Source organism: Urocampus carinirostris, chromosome 2 (assembly GCF_059441175.1).
Source record: "Urocampus carinirostris isolate Australia breed hairy pipefish chromosome 2, RoL_Ucar_1.0, whole genome shotgun sequence".
In the NCBI taxonomy this organism is placed as follows: Eukaryota; Metazoa; Chordata; class Actinopteri; order Syngnathiformes; family Syngnathidae; genus Urocampus; species Urocampus carinirostris.
In genome coordinates, this window is record NC_142350.1 from 22,105,446 (window position 1) to 22,125,608 (window position 20,163).

The following is a 20,163-nucleotide window of genomic DNA, read 5'->3' on the forward strand; positions in this document are numbered from 1 at the left end:
TCGGGTCACATGAGCGATGACGTCAGAGTGGTTTGCGGAAATGTAGCTCTACTTCCTATTAGGACTACAAAAATGGCCACACAGGAATCGGGTTTTTCTTCAAATTTACACTTGGGGTGTCACCGTTGAAACATCAGGTAAAACGCACAATGTTTGAACATCTATTCTAAAATACAATTTTATGACAACGATTCGTGATAGAATGTGGTCCTAATAAGTGAACAGCTCGAATAAAGAAATACCAATTAGCTAATTAGAGGTGGGGAAAGATGACACAACTTATTTTATTTATCTATTTATTTTTAAATGAAAAACGATTATGGGGTCTCCTTATCACCTGAATAAGTTCATCTATTTCTAAGCGTTTCGTCTGAAATTACATCCGGAATTGTAAAATATTGACGATACTTTAACGCCATCTACAGGCTAACTCAAAATTGCATGAAGCGAGTAAAGTATTTTTTATTGAGGTTGAAGAAAAAAACTGTCAACAAACATGATCTTCATCATGTCACAATAAATAAACACGCAATTCCACCAAGAGTAGCTACAGTCGAAGCCCTGAATGCAAAAAGTTGGTTGCCACATATGCCGGAAGTTGATTGTCCCGTTCTTTAAACTTTTTTATCCCTGTCAAAATAAGTTAAATGATAAGTAGGAAATAATATTTCCATAATTCATGTGTCATTAGACAATTGGTCTAATCTTTTTTTTATAATTTGAACCTACTTTTCTGTTATAATACAACACTAGAAAGGAATACTTGTGTAAATCAGAGTCTACCTATTTCAAAGTGTGACATTCTACTAAAATAAATAAGTCAAAGTGATCAGATATATCCTAAAATGATCATGGATCATTTGAAATTTTTTCAAGGGGAAAATATATTTAGAATTTAGTAAACAATGACAACAATATAAAAAACGTTCTTTTCTTATATTGTAGGTAGAGCATATTCATGCATGGTTGTCTTAAGCACAGATTGTCCCACCTCATCTGTGCATGCCTGCAGGTCATCCAATGTGATCATGGACCTCTTGGTTGCTTCACCCATTAGTTTTCTACTTGTTTGGGTGGAAAGTTCAGATGGACGGCCAAGTCTTGGTACGTATGCAATGGATTTTGCTCTATCCATTTTGATATTGTTGCTTGCACAATGTTTTGGGAGATGTGCAAATGTTGTGAAATCTTCTTGTATCTTACTTTGAACGTTTCCATAAATCTATCCCAGACCTGCCTAGTGTGTCCTTTGGTATACATAATGCTGTTTAATCTCCAACTCAGTTATTGAGTATTGCAAGGCTCTCCAACGTTTCTGGGAAAAGGATATTTTATTGATTGACTGAGTCTATTTAACCCTATATTAAATAATCAACCTGAAAATAGCATAGTAACAACATACTAATAACTTGATGTTTTTCTAGAAATTCTAATACATAAATTCCAGTTCATGGGCTCCGTGGACAAAAAAATCTAATAAAGTGTTGATAATTATTTTTAAACAATTAAGAGTACAGAATGATAATCTAGTCATATATTGAATACATTTATTCATCTTTTTTTTATCTATTTTTCAGGAAATACAACAGACTCAATTCCTATGTATGGGTTTTAAAAGGCGAATGAGCAAAAAATGTGCAGTTTTTCAAGCTATCTATCTGGCCACCTTTTAAGCTTTGTAGCTAGTTATCTTCCTACCTTTTGGATACTTAGCAAGATTTCTAACTGGTGATTTTTTATTTTTACATGCTATTTAGCTGACATATACTCTTTTTTATTTTGATAGTTATCAAGGTAAATGTAGGCCTCCTTTCTAGTTAGCTAACTATCTAGCTTTGTTTTTAGCTATCTGGCTCTTTAGATTGCTTTTTACTCTTTTAGCTAGCTTTTTAGCTGCCTTTTAGTTTTTGCCTGTTTAGCAAGCCATCTAGCTAAGTTATTTCAAAATTCACATCAAACTGGGTGCCCTTAGCGCTAATTAGTAATAAAAAGTACTTTTCAGCTTGAAACCCTGTGGTGTTGTTATTTTGAGATCCAGTTCCGATTCAATTTGAGAAGTCAATAGACAAAATATCTTTGCTATGTTCTTTATTTCTCCCCCCCTGCTTGGAAAGATTTTGTACATTGAAAAGATAATTTTCCATAAAAAGTACATTGAACAGAGCCACAAATGTGCACTTTTAAGCTTAAAGTGTATATTTAAAAAAAAAAAACAACACACAAAACCTTTTCATATCACCACTCGGGGTACCTTTGGCACACACACACATTGTTCCCCTTAAGTAGAAAAGGCGCATATCGCACCCAGGACACGTCATGTATTGGCCCAGCGTGACAAAATTTGCAGGAGTGAAATCACCAGAATGCAAATAACACCCTGACGCAGCGGTGGGCAGCTATTTGGAGTCGGGGGCCGCATGAGTTTTGAGAATTTGGCCAAGGGGCCCATCCTGGGGATCGAGACAATATTTTCATTGGTGAAACAATATACATGAATGTATTATTTTGAAATGTATTTTCATAGTATCCCTTTTTACTTTCTTAATATTTATGTAGTAATGTTTGGGATATAGTATTATTGCAGTGATATCATTGTAAGGTGTCTGTAAAAGTAGTTCCATACTTGTTTTTTTGTAGGATATTTCTATAGTATTTCTTTTATTCTTACTGAAATTGTATTCAAGTAGTATTTCTTTTGTAATACTTCTGCAGTAGTATTTTTGTACCATAGTATTATTGAGTGTATTTTTGTAGTATTTTGCAGTCCACCCACCCCTCTGCCCTGAGGCCACGCTGGGTGAAAGAAAGGCCAGCATTGGAGCAAGGCCACCATGGAGACCAAACAAGCGGTACCAGACCCCCACTGTGAGCTGCATGCAAATATCGCAAGTGCAGTTCTCTCTTAGGGATGACTATCTCATCTCATCTCATCTCATTAGCCGTACCGCTTATCCTCAGTAGGGTCGCGGGGGGGCTGGAGCCCATCCCAGCAATCATCGGGCAGTGGGCAGGGTACACCCTGAACTGGTTGCCAGCCAATCGCAGGGCACACAGGGACAGACAACTCATTCGCTCATTCACACCTAGGGACAATTTGGACCGGCCAATTCACCTGAAATGCATGTCTTTGGAATGTGGGAGGAAACCGGAGTGCCCGGAGAAAACCCACGCAAGCACGGGGAGAACATACAAACTCCGCACAGAAAGTCTGGAGCTGGATTTGAACCCACGACAGGTTCCCATGACATGAACTGTGCCGCACAAGCGCTAACCACTGCGCCGCCGTGCTGCCCGGGATGACTATAACAAAGACAAATTTAAGACTAAACAAATAATGTTAACTTTACATTTGCTCATTTAAAGTAAAGGTGCATGATTCGATGAGGTATTTTTTCCCCCACTCATCTTGGGAATCTAAAGTCAATTTCATATTTTTAATGTTACACTTTAGTCATCTTCCGACTGTTAAGTCTGATTAATTAAAGCAGTGTTTAGCCATCGTGCTGACTCAGCTCAATTATTGAAGATAATTAGCTTCTTTCCATATTTTGGGGAAACCGGCATGAAGGCGAAACACTTAGCCTGGAGCGATTTTGCTAAAACCACACAAGCGACTGGTTCTGGCTCTCACGCTCTTTTGTTGTTACTGAAAAATGATCGGGGGCCAACAAAAACCATGGAGTTAGGTTACGCCGTTGCTATATGGTTTCAAGTAATAACAGTGTATCTTAAAGGCACATTTGAGTGGATTTTTCCACAATAAGCCAGCTTGTTATCAAACATGTTTCATTAATAAAACTAAGCTTGTGTTCAGCAAACTCCCACATGATTGTCAATAATACACATTGGGGTGAATTCCTTCCGATTTACAACAGAAACACCAAAGTGTGATTAAAATGACACTTTCTGTTACAGTTGTGTACAAAAGTATTCACCCCCCCTTCCTGATTTGTGTTAAGAACGTCCTATGGTCAGTGTTCATGACTCCACTATAAGACACTGGCCAAAATCTCCAACCATTGGAGAGTTCCCAGGAGAAAACCACTGAATCAAGAGTGATCTCATGTTTGACAAAAATCATCTTGATTACCCTCAAGACTTTTAGAAAAACATTTTGTTTCAACAGTGAGTCAAAAGTTGAACCTTTTGGAAGGTGTTCAGCCTTTGGCAACTGCATAAAAATGGCACAGTATTTGACAAAAAGAGCATGATGCCAACAGTAAATCGTGGTGGTGGCAGTGTGACCTTCTGGTGCTGCTTTGCAGCCTCAGGACCAGGACTACTTGCGGTGGTTGACGGATTAATGAATCCTTGTGTTTTCTGAAACAAACAAGCAAGTCAACCTCTCTGAGTAGCTAAAAAAAAAAACAAAATACAAAATGATGGTTCTGGAGTTGCCAGTTCATATTAAAATCCAATTAGATGCTTTGGTGGGACCATAAATGAGACGTTCAGGCAATAAAACCCCCCAATGGGGAGGATTTGAAACCATTATAGAAAGAAGAATGAGCCCAAACTCCCTCACAACGTGGTGAAAAACTTTTTGCCAATAATCGTAAACGTTTTATTTCTGTTATGTATGCTAAAGGTGGCCCAACTCGCTATTAGGTTCAGGCCAGTGCCAGCATGTGGTTGAATATTACACACATGGGGTGTTAATACATGGAATAAACCTTTCAAAAGTGCATTTTGTATTTCCTTGGGTTGTTTCTGTTTGATATTAAAATTAGTTTAATTATCTGAAACATTTGAGAGTGATAAATATGCCCAAAAAACACCGCAAAAATCAGGAAGGGGGCAAATACTTTTTCACAGCACTGTATTTCAAATGACAACAGCCCGGTGTTAATTGGAAGGCACATTAGAGTAGAATTCTCCACAACAAGCTAGGCAGTATTTGAGCGTCATTCACTATTAAAACAGCACTTGTTTTCACCAAACACCCTCAAGATTGTCAATAAAACCTTGTGAAATCCCTTCTGCTTTACAAAACACACTATCATGTCAAAGTGCGATTAAAATGAGCCCTTTACTCATATTGAAGAAAAAAAAAAACTTAATTTATGTGTTAGACACATCTTAACTGCTTAATATTCTACCGCTATGATCAACTCATGAAGTGCCATTGAAGCGTTAGGCCATAAATGGCAAAGAATGAGTAAATCCCAATGACGTACGCATCCTTCAATGGCAGTGAGTGAATCAATTGCCCAGTTTATAACCTGAATTGTCACAATCTTGTATTGTTTCCCATTACCTAATGTTATGTTGTAATCTAAAGGCAGTGGTCGGCAAACACAGGGCAAAGGACTAGTTCCAGGCCACACAGAAAGATTACAAATTAGCAGTTTTTTTTTTGCTTATATCAAAGGCTTATTTTTTCAAAAGTTTGGGTGGGTTTTATACAGAGATGTTAGGGTAGTACATTAGCCACAAAAGTAAGTACACCGCTCACATTTCTGCAGATATTTCATTATGTTAAATAGAACAACACTGAAAAAACATTGCTTTGACGGAATGTAAAGAAGTCTGTTTAAAGCTTATATAGAAGACAATTTTTTTACCCCTAAAAAACTAGAAATATAGCCATCAATAACTAAAACCCTGGCAACAAAAGTGAGTACACCCCATACGCACTACACCCCTAGATGTCCAAAGCACTGCTCGTCATTTTCCTTCCAAAATACCTAGTGACTTGTTACTCTTTCTAGGTCTCATGTATGACGAGGGAGCATGTATGTTCAATTTATAGTACACTCCATCGTACTGGTCACTGATACTCCCAATACGACACACCATGGCAAGGAACTCTCTGGGAACTTTAAATAATGAATTGTGGCATTACATAAAGCTGCATAAGGCTACAAGATGATTGCCCACACACTGAAGTTGAGCTTTAGTTCAGTGGACAAGATCCTCCAGCGTTTAAAAAAAAAAAAAATCAAGATGCGCTCACAACAGGCCTATGATGAATTTCCAAAGAAGCCGAGTCCAAACGCTATCGAAGAAAGATAGGAGCAAGAATGCCGTCAGCATTGATGCAGAGATTAAAGAGGAACTTTCACTTTAGGGTGTACTCACTTCTGCAGCAAAGGGGTTTAGTTATTGACGGCTTTGAGTTTTTTCGAGAGTTAAAATAAATTTACACTGCTGTATTAGCTTTACACAGACTACATTTCATTGTGTCAAAGGAGAGTGTGTATAGCTCTGCCCACTCCTACTGCTCACCCAATTAAACTGGTCTACATTCTTTGTTAAACGTTTGTTTTGGGTTTAAGTTTTGTTCTGTGGCTTTTCGTCATAAAGTGTCTCAACAATGGACATAGATTGTTTATTGAGCCTTCATATGAAGGATTTAGTGATTTAAAGCCAAAACGAGGTCTGTCATTGTATCACTGACTCAAAATTGTAGTTAAAATGGAGCCCTATATAAATACTGGACCAAACCCACCTCATTTGTATAACTTGGCTTTGCATGAGCGACAATCAATCCCGCATGATGAGTACATTGATTGGTTTGGATCCTTTAACCACAAGGGCCTGAGGTGTACCATTTTCCCGTGGTGCATCTTGGGCAAGTAGTCTGGTGGCACCCATCCCTCTCGAGTCATAAGTTCCCGACTTGTGCAACAAAGGAGTAAATAAAGTGCGTCGGTGAGATAAAATCAAATGCCTTTTCCTATGTCATGAAGACCTCTAGTGGTTTGGTGGCTACACTGTGGATTTGGGAGGATTTCTATCATCGTTAGAATTATTATTGGGCCAAGCTGAGAATATAGACATGAAACCGGTCCGTGGTACACTAATTGTTGCCGACCACTGTTCTAGCGTCTCAATACATGTGACTCTACATTTCCCCTATTCATTTGCTTTTGGCCTGGTGGTCCAGAAGCCGTTTGGCTTTCCCCAACATGAACGCAGCAATGAGCAAGCACACAAGCACCGTCAACACGTACAACCCTGCAAAGAGCGCAACGTCGTCCTCGGCGTTGGGCGCCGCGTACACCTGCCTCCTCCCGCTGTAATCCAGGTACGAGGCGTGGATCTGACACAGGGTGCAGCAGGAAAGCAGAACGTGGAACAGCTGGTGGCCCTGGCCTAGAAAATCGCAATCTCCCGGCCAAAAACGCTCCAGCACGGGGAAGGCGAAGAAAAGCGCGCAGCCGAGGAAGAACGAGATGTGGCTGAGGTGGTACGCGGCCGCCGGGTCGCCTTCCCAGGTGCCGAAGAGGAGTCGGTGCGCCACCGGGCTGATGTCCCACATGTAGGCCATGGTGGACGGCCCCACTTGGCCTACCTTTCGCACCCAAGGCGGTAGGGAGTGATTTCGGTACTTCCCGTAGCAGCAACCTAGACACGAGACCCAGCTGAGGAGTGCCGCCACGTGCATGAAAACGCCACCTGCGGACGTATGGCAAAAGACCATTTGTTTGCACTTTATAGTGAGGGTGATACGAGTCGCACCGGTGAAAGCGATAAGTGTTAAAAAAAAATACGAAGACCTTTTGTCTACGAAAGGCGGTAGGAATTCTCACAATGAGTCCAAGAGCAGCAACATTGTCTACACCAGGGATTTAAAATTCATTTGAGCTCATAGCCAGATAGTAGAAAAAGAAAAATCTAACGGGGTCCGAATAGTAGAAAGACAGGACAAGAGAGAGACGGAGAGAGAGGGAAAGACAGTTAGAAAAAGAATGAAGAAAGAAAAAAAGGAATAGAGAAGAGACAGAGATAGAGAGAACATGAAAGACAAGGGGAGAGGGAAAGAAAGACAAAGACAAGGAGGGAGAGAAAGAAAGCGAGGGAGAGAGAGAAAAAGAAAGAGGTAGGAAGGGAGAAAGAGACAGAAAGAAAGACAAAGGAAAAAGAAGAGAAAAGAAAAAAATGGGAAGAGAAGGAAAATAAACAGCCAGAAGATGAGAGAAAGATCAAGAACGAAAGATCTCGAAAGAAAAAAAGAGAAAAAAGAAAGAAAGAAAGCGAAAGTGGGAAAAGGAGAGACTGAAAAAGAGAGAGTGAAAGAGAGAAAGACTGAAAAAGATAAAATAAAAAAGAGAAAGAGAGTGACAAAGGGAGAAAGAGAGATAAAGATTAACCCACTGAATTAGGACAAAAAAATACTACTGCAGAAATATCACCAAAATAAAACTACAGTAATATTACAAAAATCCGACTGCAAAAAACCCTAAATGCTCCAAATATACAACTGCAGTGATACTACAGATCCTAAAATTCTACTATAGAAATACTACAAAAGTACTTCAAAAGTAACTACAATAATACTATAAAAACACAGAAATACCAGAAAAATCTGACTGCAAAAATTCTACAAAAGTATAACTACAGAGGTCACGGGTTCTATTTCCGGCTCCTCCGAGATAAAAGTCAAAGTGTCCTTTGGCAAGGCACTGAACCCCTAATGCCCCACATAAGCAGATAAGCATTGCTGACTCCGCTATCGGTGTAAGGGTGTGTGTGTGTGAATGAGTAAAGCGTGAAGCACAATTGTTAAGTGCTTCGGGAGGTCTCCAGTGACTTAATGGGACTATAGTAATGCAGACCATTTACCAAGACTCCAAAAATCTGACTGCAGGAATTCTACTTTAATACTACAATAGTATGACAACAGAGTTCTAGGTTCGAATCCCGGTTCCTCCAAGCTTAATGTCGAAGTGGCCTTGGGCAAGAACTCTTAATGCCCAGGATAAGCAGATAGGCGCCTTGCATGGCTGACTCTGCTATTGGCGTGAGTGTGTGTGTGAATGGGTAAAGCGCTTCGGGAGGTCTCCAATGACTTAATGGGACTATAGTAATGCAGACCATTTACCATGACTGAAAAAATCTGATAGCAGAAATTCTACAAAAACTACAAGTACACCACCTGTGGACCTTCGGAAACCTTCCTCAGCCGCATAGTAGTAGTGCACAACTGCGCTCCCGTACTGGTACTGCGCAACTCCCACGTAGTCCAAGAAGAAGAAGGCATAGTGGCAAAGCTCAGACTTGCCGCCCAGGAGGTGCGCCCACACGCTCCACGCAGTGTAGTTGAGCGCCGACAGGATCAGAATCAGCAGGGGCCAAGCGTGGCGGTCCCGGAGAAGGTCCACCGTCTGGGCCACGTGGTTCATCTTGGCCAGGAGGACCAAGAACGCCAACACGTGCGTCCAGATGTTGACCGTCTCGTTGTGGCGCCGGAAGGCCGACAGGAAATAGTAGCGCCAGTCTCGGTGGAGTGGCCGGTAGCCGCCGCGGATGTGGTGCTCCCGGAAAAAGTGGGGTACGTGGGTGTCTCGCACGGTGCCGGGCATGGACCGGCCCCTCTCGGAGGTCAGCAGGCGAGAGACCTGCTCCACCTGCTTCAGGCTGATGAAGAGGCGTCCCAGTCTCTCCATCACGATGGTCGTCATGGTAGTGGGACGCTGACGACGGGAGAAAAGCCGTTAAGGAGTCGTTGGCTGTCTTTCGGCACGGTTCACGCTGCAGAGTTTAATACTCGACTCTCGTTTTGGTGAAACGTTCCGCGTTTGCGACGCAATGAGATTTGTGTGCGAGCGAGCTCCCGTGTGAACGCCGCACGAAATGCGCTCCGTAGTACTCATGGATGCTCGCGGTAGAGCGTAGCTAACAATTCCAAAGATATTGTGCTCTCAGAAGCACATGTACATCTTTAACAAGTAAATTCGCAGGAAAGTAAACCGTAAACACAATGCATTTATTTTGCTATTTTCAAGTCACTTTCTAGTTTTGTATACTTAAGTATCACTGTAGTTTTATTTTTGTAAAATGCAGCAGTATTTTTGTACTATTTTTATAGTAGTATTTTTACTGTATTTCCATAGTAGTTTTTTTTATTGTAGTATTTTGTATTATTAAAGTCGTTTTGTAAAATGTTTCAATGTGAAATCCCTACCTAAGGTCGGTGTCATGTGAATCTGTTGTCTTGCTGCTGCATTGGTTTTAGTTTGCGTTAGACAATCGTTCCATGTAGTGGTCAAATATTACACACTGGGGCTTTAAAACAGGAACCGTTTATATTGTATGTCTTTATTTGATAGTATTTTAAAACCAATTTGACAGAAGTAATCTATTTAAAAACAAATATGAAGAAATATTACATGTATATTTATTCAACATGAGAAAAATCTGATCGGCCCCTGGGCCACATTTTGGCCCACGTTTTTAAATAATTGTCCACCCCTGCCAGACGATGGATTATGAAACTCCATCAAAGTTAACATAAATTCATTATTATATATTACAATAATTATAATTATTCTTAACTTTGAATCCACACGAGTGTAAGAAGAGGAAAATGAGACGGGAAATCGATGACATCTAAACCGGCGTCGAGAAAAGTCCAGTGTCGAAAAAGTTGTCGAAAGTTGTTTATTCTTGACAATTTCCAGTTACATAGAAGCAAAAGTTTCCACGAAGAAGAAATGTTTGTTCATTAATTTAATTTATTTTACCGTGTCGGCGTCCTTTTTTAAGTCCTCCCTTGTGTTCCTCGCCCAGGTGAAAACTATGCAACAAATGCTGGGGACGTTGTTAAAATCTCAAACGGAAAGTGAAGCGAAAATAAAAAGCAGGCAGGCGCTACTTAACAAAATAAAAGCATCATTTTCTCGTATGCCCCAGCACAAACTGTATCCATCACTGAGGTAAATTAATTTTTTTCCTTGCATATAAGGAATCCGTGGCAACTTCAAAGAACCAGCAACGGACATATCGTAACGTATGCATGTCCAAAGTCAGGCCTGGGGGGCAGTTACGGCCCCTGTTGAGACTTTTACTGGTTCCCCGGGCTCTGTCATAAAATTAATAGTATGTGGCCCACCTGTAATGTTGACCTCAGTAAAAAATAAATTAGTACAAAAAATAATTCACTGTTTCACCAGATGATGGCAGTAGCCCTTTGGCCACCTTGCTCATGGCTTTCTCTGAGAATTTAAGCTCACCCCATTTCTGACATGGCGACTGTGAATTTAAAAAAAAGGAAAGTTGACTGTGAGGGCCGCCGCTTCCAGGACAATTGGAAATTGGATTTTTTTTCACAGAAATCCGAAAAAAAAACTGTGTCTGCCTAATTTGCTGTGGCTGATTTCAGAGATATAAAATCAAGAGGCACTGTCAGATGAAACATGCCTACTACAAAAAGCTAACTGAGAATGAGCGCTGTGAAAAGGCAACTAAAGGTGTTTTAACGACACAGCAGTCAAATGAAAATGCTACGAAGGCAAGTTAGGAGGACGTGCCGCTAATGGCCAAGCACTGCAAATCTTTCACATGGAGTGAATTTATTCAAGACTGTTCAAAGAATGCTAGGCTGAATAGTCAGCCCTCACACATTTTCAGCTTACCAATTATGGCGCGCTTTATGAAAAGATTCAACACCCATGTCTTACAGGGACAGTGTGTAATATTCAGCTAACAGGTGCTAACCCAGCCAGGACACAGCAGGCTAGCCGGCTGCTTAAAAAGGGCTCCCATGGACCGATCGGCGGAAAAACAAGGAGCTGGCTGAACAAAAGCATGCGGTAAGCATCCAGGATAACCGGAGAGCCAACAAGAAAAAAATTGCCACGGTAACAAACACAAACTATATACCAAATAATCACGGCAGGCTAGCCCGCTGCTAAAGAGGGCTAACTGTGACTGATCAACTAAAAAAAACGACAGCCTGGCCGACCGAAATAATGCAGTAAGCAGCCAGGCTGCCCAGGAACCCACAACAAAAGAGCAGCCACGCCAACAAACGCGAATTCAAGTCAAGTCATGTTTATTTGTGACACTCTTGATCACAAAGAGTCTCAAAGGGATGCACAGACCACAGATTATTGCAAACCACGGACTATTATTACACCATACCGTGATTTAAAACCTACACAAGGGCAAGGAAAAACTCAAAAACATCAACATGAGGAAAATGAAGAAACTTTGAGAAGGGACTGCACATGAGGTAATCCCCCTTCCAGGTTGCCCAGGCTGCAACAAATGTTGCAATAATAAAGACTTCACAGATATTGTCAACAAGAAATATAGGTCATTCATGATCTTCATACGGTATGGAATTGAAGTGTGTTTTAAGCTTGGATTTAAACATTTCCACAAGGGTGCAGATCGAATCTCAGGAGGCAGAGCATTCCACAGCACCAGGGCCCGAATGGAGAACGCTCTCGAACCTGCGGATCTCTTATTGGCTCTTGGGATCACTGGTAGACCAGCATTTTCAGAATTCAGACAGGAAAAACAATAAGCACGACAGGCTAGCCTGATTGCCGACTGCCAACCTGGAAGAAACAAAACTGGAACTTCGGCGGCCTGGACACTCACTGGAAGTTATCTGGAGACTATTTTACCAAATGCAAGACAGGCGGTGAAAAACAAAAAGGAAAAGCCCCAATTTTTTACCTAAAAGGAGGCCAAGGCAAACAAGGAACGCTCGCTCTAACGGCTGGAGGTTAAACTTCCCCCAAGCACCTTTTGGAGCTCGAAGCACCTAACTTAGACAAAACAGTCACATGTCCCCCACCGACAGGCTAAGAAAACTTCCAATTCTTCCAGGTAGAAAATGAGCTCTATGCAATCGCTGTTTACCACAATCGCCGTCTGTTTTTCAACAGGGGGCGCCATTGTTTCGCTTCTCGGTGTCATCCGGTGACGTCACAGCTCTAGAGTATATGACCCAAATCAGTCATCTTTTAGACAAAATTTCTCTAGTCCCCTGGCAAGTGGAATATTTTGCAACGTACCTGGATGATAGTGAAAAAAAGGTATTTTATAATGGTAAATGGTCTGCATTTATATAGCGCTTTTCAAGTCAATGAAGACTTCCCAAAGGGCTTTACAATGTACTTCACACCTATCCATTCACACACACTCACACACACAATCCCATTAAGAGCAATACCTTGGTGTGAAGTACAATATCCCAGTTGTATATAGTTTTTGTTTAGCTGTTCTTGGACTTTCTGGATTCTAAAACAGTTTTTGTAGAATAAGCATTTCATTTTTCGTACTGTTACATGCCTTTATATTGTATTGTCTATTTTATTTACACTTTAACTTCAAAATATTGCGAGAGGAAGGTATTTTATTCATCATGTTGACTTGTTACAGTTTTAAGTGTAATGCTTTATATTCAAGGTAAACAATGTATTCATTTTTTTCTATTTAGTTTTCTTATATTGTATATTGTTCCAACTGGAGTGCAACCGTAATTTCGTTGTAGCAACACAAGAAAGGGGGGTTCTGATTCTGACAAAAGCTTTTGTGCAGATTTGTGAACAGCAGGGGACGCAGTGTTGGTACCGGTAATTACAATTATCAACAGAATGGACTTTAATGTCTTTGATTACAACGTAGCGAAAATTGTTTACAACGGAATGAGTGTGAAGTGTATTGTAAAGTGCTTCTGAGGTCCTCAGTGACTGGTGAAGCGCTATATAAATGCAGTCCATTTACCCACCCCCGTTGGACTGACATTCACAGCAACTTATAAAGAAATGAAATTATTTTGTTAAAGAAAGAAAAGATTGTGTTATTCAGAGATGTAACGGGATAGACCTAACACACACGTTTAGACAAAAGGGACGGTAATTTAAGCTCAAGAGGAGATGTAATCAGTTCTAGGCCTGATTTTCATCTGACAGGAACCTTAGCAGCTCCTCTATATTATTGCCAACAATTCAATCACGGAGTTGTTGGCGGAGGGAAATTTAAAATATCAAGGGGACAACATCTTAAAACTGGGAACATCAACTTGACTGTTGATTGTAACACAAGCATTGCAATGCAGGGAAATAGTTGATTGGGTTGAGAGGGTCACAGGGTGATGAAACTATTTGAAGTAAGGAAACACTTCTCAACTGTAAATGTCTCTGCAATGCTCAATGTTTGTAGGTAATGCAATATAAATTTACCATCACATTGGGTAAATAAAAACAAGCTTATTTTTAGGGTGAAATGTATCTTTGTGGGCAATTCAACAAGCCTAAACAAGCTGGCGGTTGTCATCTACTTTTTTTTTGGTGTCACTGCCCAAAATACAACACAATCGCACAATTGCCGTACAGTTGCAAGTGAAGCGTTATCCGCAAACAAAAGGCCGGCTTAGGGACTTCCCCCATGGGCCCTTTGCGCTCCATCCCAGCTCCCATTAGAGGTGACAGCCCATATATTCTGCACGGAAAGCCGAAACAAAGCCCTCAGCGAAAAAATAAAAAGCAAGGCATTAATAACAAAAGTCATGCTGGTGGCGGGAGAGCTTTGGGAATTCTCCCAGCAAAATGTCCCTTCCACATGATGTGAGCTGAGCCAATTAGAAGGAGATGCTTTGCCGAGCGTCGGGCCTTTCACGTCCAGTCAGAGGGAAATGTCACCTATCGTACCGAGAAACAATTATGTGCATTCACCGTTTTGTGCGTGTTGGTTGGAAGGTATGAGTCGGCCAGCAGCAATTTGAGATCCTTTTTTCCGTTACAATAAATGTAATTTTCATGTCGTTTTTGTCTTAAAAATCAAAAGTCTAATCGTATTCATGCTGCAAATATTGACCCGGACGTGTGAGCGCCATGACGGACGGCACTGAAAAAGCTGAGGTCAATCATGGACAATCCATCGCATCCACTACACAGCATTATCTCCAGACAGAAGAGCATTTTCAGCGACAGACTGCTGTCACTGTCTTGTACTACGGACAGACTGAAGAGATCTTTTCTTCCTCATGCCATGAGGCTCTTTAACTCCACCCGGCAGAGTAAAGGCCCATATTAAACCACACCACCTACATTGGATATTACCGAATCTTACTGCAATATGTATTCTGTGTAGCACTATTTAGTTACTCTATATAACACGCTACAGTGGGCATTTGCACGTCACACTGGGTATTTGTATGTTGCATTCTTTTGGCTTTATTATTGTACTGTTCTCAGCTCAGGGATGCTGCTGGAAATGTGAATTTCCCTTCGGGGATGACAAAAGTATGTATCTATCTATCTCCATCTATCAAAGCACCTGAGCGCATGGCAATTGAGTTCAAACTAATGGCAATAACTATAATGGAAGAAGATAACCACAACTTTTAACAGTGGTGATTTTTGCTGTATCGGCAAGGTTCTAAGCCCAATTTAGATAGATAGATAGATAGATAGATAGATACTTTGTTCATCCCCGAAGGGAAATTCACATTTGAAGACGATGGAGAACTCAAATCAATCTGAGGGACTGGCAGCCCTAATAGTACCCAAGGATTTGCAGTGAAGTATGTTTAATGTATTTACAAACAAACTTGAGTTCTATAGGTACGAGTTACATCAAAGACACCCGATGTGGCTACGAATAAGTTAGCTAGTGCTACTGTAGCTGAGTGTGTCTGACGTCTGCTGTTGATAAACGCATTGGTCTATTCCAAATGACTATAAACTATTGGTTACAGTTGATTTAAGGTTTGATGGGACCCTGGATAAAACATATTAGCATACACGGCTAATGTTATTGTCTTACCTTTGCCATTTCTGACCCCTCAGCGGATAAGTAAACGAGCTACTCTTATTGCGATGAATTGGCTATTCAAAACCGTGATCTTTGGTATATATATATATATATATATATATATATATATATATATATATATATATATATATATACACACACACACACACATAAATATACATATAGAAGCATGGTGATCAGGAGCGGGAAGGTCACAAGCAGGTTCCAACTTCGAATCCAAGGAGAAAACATACCATCAATCAAAGATAACCCAATAAAATGCCTCGGAAAGTGGTACGATTCATCTCTGAGCGAGAGGGGCAGCGTTTTCAGGACAGTGGAGCAGGCTAATGAGTGGCTGCAAAGGATTGAGCGATCAGGACTACCAGGCAAGTTCAAGACTTGGTTGTTCCAGTACGGTCTGCTACCAAGACTGCTGTGGCTGCTAACGATCTATGAAATCTCTATGACGGCGGTCGAAGGAATAGAGAGGAGGGCAAATAAACATCTCCGCAGGTGGCTTGGTGTTCCACCAAGCTTCACATCATTAGGGCTTTACATCAGGTCGGGGCAGCTGCAGTTTCCCCTGTCTTCGGTAGTGGAAGAGTTCAAGGTGGCCAAGTGTAGGGCGGTCATGATGCTCAAAGATTCTAGCGACGAGATGGTTAGGGGCGCGGGCGTGATTACAAGATAGGGGCGTAAATGGGCAGCAGACAGCCAAGTACATCAGGCACAAGGCAGGCTGAGGTTGAAAGATCTCATCGGAAATGCATGCGTAGGGCGTCAGGGATTAGGGTCTACTCATTTCCAGCAATGGTCAAAAGCTGATCCAAGGCAGAGGAGAGACATGGTGCAGGCCGAGGTCCCTCAACTGGAGGAGGAAGGCAGGTGGTCCAGGGCAGTGGAGCTTTCGAGTCCAAGGAGCCTGGACAAAGTGGGACCTACCAAAGCGAAGGATCACCTGGCCAGAACTCTGGAGGTTGGAACCGTTCCGGATCTCTTTCTTGCTCCGGTCAGTGTACGATACTCTTCCAACACCAACCAACCTGTACAGGTGGGGGTTGAGGGAGGACCCAACGTGCAGGTTATGTGGTGGGAGAGGGACACTGGCGCATATTCTGGCAGGATGCCAGATTGCTCTTAGCAGGGCAGATACCGCTGGCGCCATGACAAGGTCCTCGGTGCACTGGCTTACATCTTGGAGCAGGAAAGGCGGAAGAAGCACCAACCTCAACCCAGTCCAATACATTCCATCCAGTTCGTCAGGGAAGGGGAGAAACCAGCATCCTCCAAGAAGACCAAAAAGAGCCTCCTGCAAACAGCACCAGCGTGGGAGATGAAGGTAGACCTGCGAAGGAAATTACACTTTCCCCAGGTAGTCCAAACTTCCTTGAGGCCAGACATCGTGATTTGGTCAGAAGAGGCTAAAAAAATCATCCTGATTGAGCTAACTGTACCATGGGAAGAAGGATGCAGCGAAGCCCATGAAAGGAAAAACACCAAATATCAAGAGCTGGTCCAACAGTGCAGGGACAAGGGATGGCAGACCTGGCTATTCCCAGTGGAGGTCGGGTGCAGGGGCTTCCCAGCACAGTCTGTATGGGACACATTAACAGCCCTGGGAATAAGTGGAAGCGAGAGAAAGGCAGCTGCCAAAAGGGTGGGGGAAGCCGCGGAGAGAGCCTCTTGTTGGCTCTGGAGTAGGAGAGAGGAGTTTAGCTGGGGACCAGGAGAAGATGGGCAGTGACTGGCCATCACTGCCGGCCCGCCAACTCGAGGGCGTTGTGGTTAAGGGTCGAAACGCCCAGTGACTGTTGGACACCACCTGACGACATCTTCTCTTGGTTGAAGGCTACAGTCAATGTTTGAGTGACTGCAGAAGTTGCACTGATTAGAAGTGTATGTAATAGTATACATATACATATATACATAAACATATATATATATATATATATATATATATATATATATATATATATATATAAATATATATACATAAACATATACATATATATATATACATATACATAAACATATATACAGGACTGTCTCAGAAAATTAGAATATTGTGATAAATTTCTTTATTTTCTGTAATGCAATTAAAAAAACAAAAATGTCATACATTCTGGATTCATTACACATCAACTGAACTATTTCAAGCCTTTTATTATTTTAATATTGCTGAATTTGGCTTACAGCTTAAGAAAACTCAAAAATCCTATCTCAAAATATTAGAATATCATGAAAAAGTATAATTGACTCGAAACACCTTGCGAGGGTTTCCTGAGCCTTAAAAACACTCAGCTTGGTTCAGTAAACTAAATCACAAGTATGGGGAAGACTGCTGATCTGACTGCTGTCCAGAGGACCATCATTGATACCCTCCATCAGGAGGGTAAGACACAAAAAGAAATTTCTCAAAGAGCAGGCTGTTCCCAGAGTGCAGTTTCAAAGCATATCCACAAAAAGTCTGTTGGAAGGGAAAAATGTGGCCGGAAACGCTGCACAACCAAGAGAGATGACCGCAGCCTTAATAAAATTGTGAAGAAGAGCCGCTTCCAGAATTTGGGGGAGCTTCAAAGACAGTGGGCTGAAGCTGGAGTCCAGGTATCAAAAGCCACAGTTCACAGACGTGTCCGGGAAATGGGCTACAATAGCCGTATTCCCATGGTCAAGCCACTTCTGAACTCAAGACAACGGAACTGACTTGGTCTGACTTGGGCTATGGAGAAGAAGCACTGGACAGTTGCAGAGTGGTCCAAAGTCCTCTTTTCAGACGAAAGCAAGTTTTGCATTTCATTTGGAAGTCAAGGCGCCAGAGTCTGGAGAAAGGCTGGAGAGGAGCAAAATCCAAGTTGCTTGAAATCCAGTGTGAAGTTCCCACAGTCAGCAATGGTTTGGGGAGCCATGTCAGCTGCTGGTGTTGGTCCACTGTGTTTCATCAAGTCCAGAGTAAATGCAACTGTGTACCAAGAGATTTTAGAGCACTACACGCTTCCATCTGCTGAAAAGCTCTATGGAGATGAGGATTTCATTTTCCAGCATGATCTGGCACCTGCCCACAGTGCCAAAACCACCAGTAACTGGTGCACTGACCATGGCATCACTGTCCTTAATTGGCCTGCTAATTCCCCTGACCTGAACCCCATCGAGAATTTGTGGGGTATAGTTAAGAAGAAGATGAAAGACACCAGACCTACAAATGCAAATGAGCTGAAGGCCGCTATCAAAGCATCCTGGGCATCAATAACACCTCAGCAATGCCACAGGCTGATTGCCTCCATGCCACGCCGGATTGATGCAGTAATCCGTGCAAAAGGATTCCCAACCAAGTACTGAGTGCATCAATGGACATTTTCAAATGTTTGATTTAGTTTTGCTGTTATAAAATTATTTATTTTACTTGGTCTGAGGAAGTATTCTAATATTTTGAGATAGGATTTTTGAGTTTTTTTCAGCTGTAAGCCAAAATCAGCAATATTCAAATAATAAAAGGCTTGAAATAGTTCAGTTGATGTGTAATGAATCCAGAATGTATGACATTTTTGTTTTTTTAATTGCATTACAGAAAATAAAGAACTTTATCACAATATTCTAATTTTCTGAGACAGTCCTGTATACATATACATAAACATACATACATACATACATATATATATATATATATATATATATATATATATATATATATATATATATATATATATATATATATATATATGTGTGTACAAACATACACACATACATACATACAAAAAAATGTATTTTTTTGTTACATTTAGGATGTTTTAGAATTTGGGTTTCCTTTAAAGGCACAGTATATTATTTAGTGCCTTGTAGTGGTAAAACACTGAATTCGTTATAAAGGAACAATATTTATTGGAAATATGAGGAAAAAGACATGATTTATCAATATGATAATGGGTTTAAAAATACTCGTACGTCTGTGAAATGAGCATTTAATTTACATAGCATGAGCGTCCCTTAAAGAGAACTGACATAATTGTCTAACATCTTGCTGCTACGGGTACCGCAAAAATTCTGGTCACTTTGAGTCTCTGTAGTTGGTATTCTTTTCTGCGCTTTTAAGCAATTGTTTTCAGTTATACCACACCATACAGTGACGTTTACTGGTCAAAATAATACACACTGTACTTTGCCAATATTTAATAAATAAAAGAAGAAGTCATAAACAGATGAAGTACATAATCATGACTAAAAATGGGGCAGTGACATTTTTTAATATTACAATACTTACAACTTTTATGAGGACACCACATACGATGCACCCAGTCGTTAAAGGGACAGCGTGTAATACTTATCAAATCCCAGTGGTACAAAAACTTTTGTTCAGTAAAAATACATGAACTATCATACCAATGCTCATTTTTATTTAAAAAAATCATAGGTGGAAAAACGTATATTTCGATTTAGAAGTCGTCTCCCTGTTTTTCTGGCATCTCACTGCTACGCTGTGCTCTTGGCACAGCTTTTACTTTGCATTAGACATTACAATGCCATCTCGAGGTCAAATATTACACACTGGGGCTTTAAGGACACCACAAACAATGCACCCCATCATTAAAGGGACAGTGTGTAATATTTAGTGCCTCCTAGTGGTCATCTAGTAAAGAATAAGATTTGAATAATAAGCAAAATTACATTAAG

General features: G+C 41.0%; 1 protein-coding gene and 1 long non-coding RNA gene across 2 annotated transcripts; one reads left to right on the forward strand and one right to left on the reverse strand.

Moving 5' to 3' along the window:
- Positions 1 to 47: 47 nt before the first annotated feature.
- LOC148371352 (uncharacterized) lies at positions 48 to 2,916 on the forward strand. The gene is made up of 3 exons (XR_015849801.1): positions 48 to 137; positions 1,013 to 1,104; positions 2,755 to 2,916. It is a non-coding gene; the product is annotated as an uncharacterized LOC148371352 (long non-coding RNA).
- Positions 2,917 to 4,802: 1,886 nt separating this feature from the next.
- LOC148371353 (membrane progestin receptor alpha-B-like) lies at positions 4,803 to 10,544 on the reverse strand. Its single transcript, XM_088329378.1, has 3 exons — positions 10,470 to 10,544; positions 8,882 to 9,419; positions 4,803 to 7,401 (listed from the first exon to the last, which is right to left on the reverse strand). The coding sequence occupies exons 2-3, from the start codon at positions 9,405 to 9,407 to the stop codon at positions 6,863 to 6,865; spliced, it is 1,065 nt and encodes a 354-aa protein (XP_088185504.1). The 5' UTR covers positions 9,408 to 9,419; positions 10,470 to 10,544; the 3' UTR covers positions 4,803 to 6,862.
- Between the last annotated feature and the right edge of the window lie 9,619 nt (positions 10,545 to 20,163).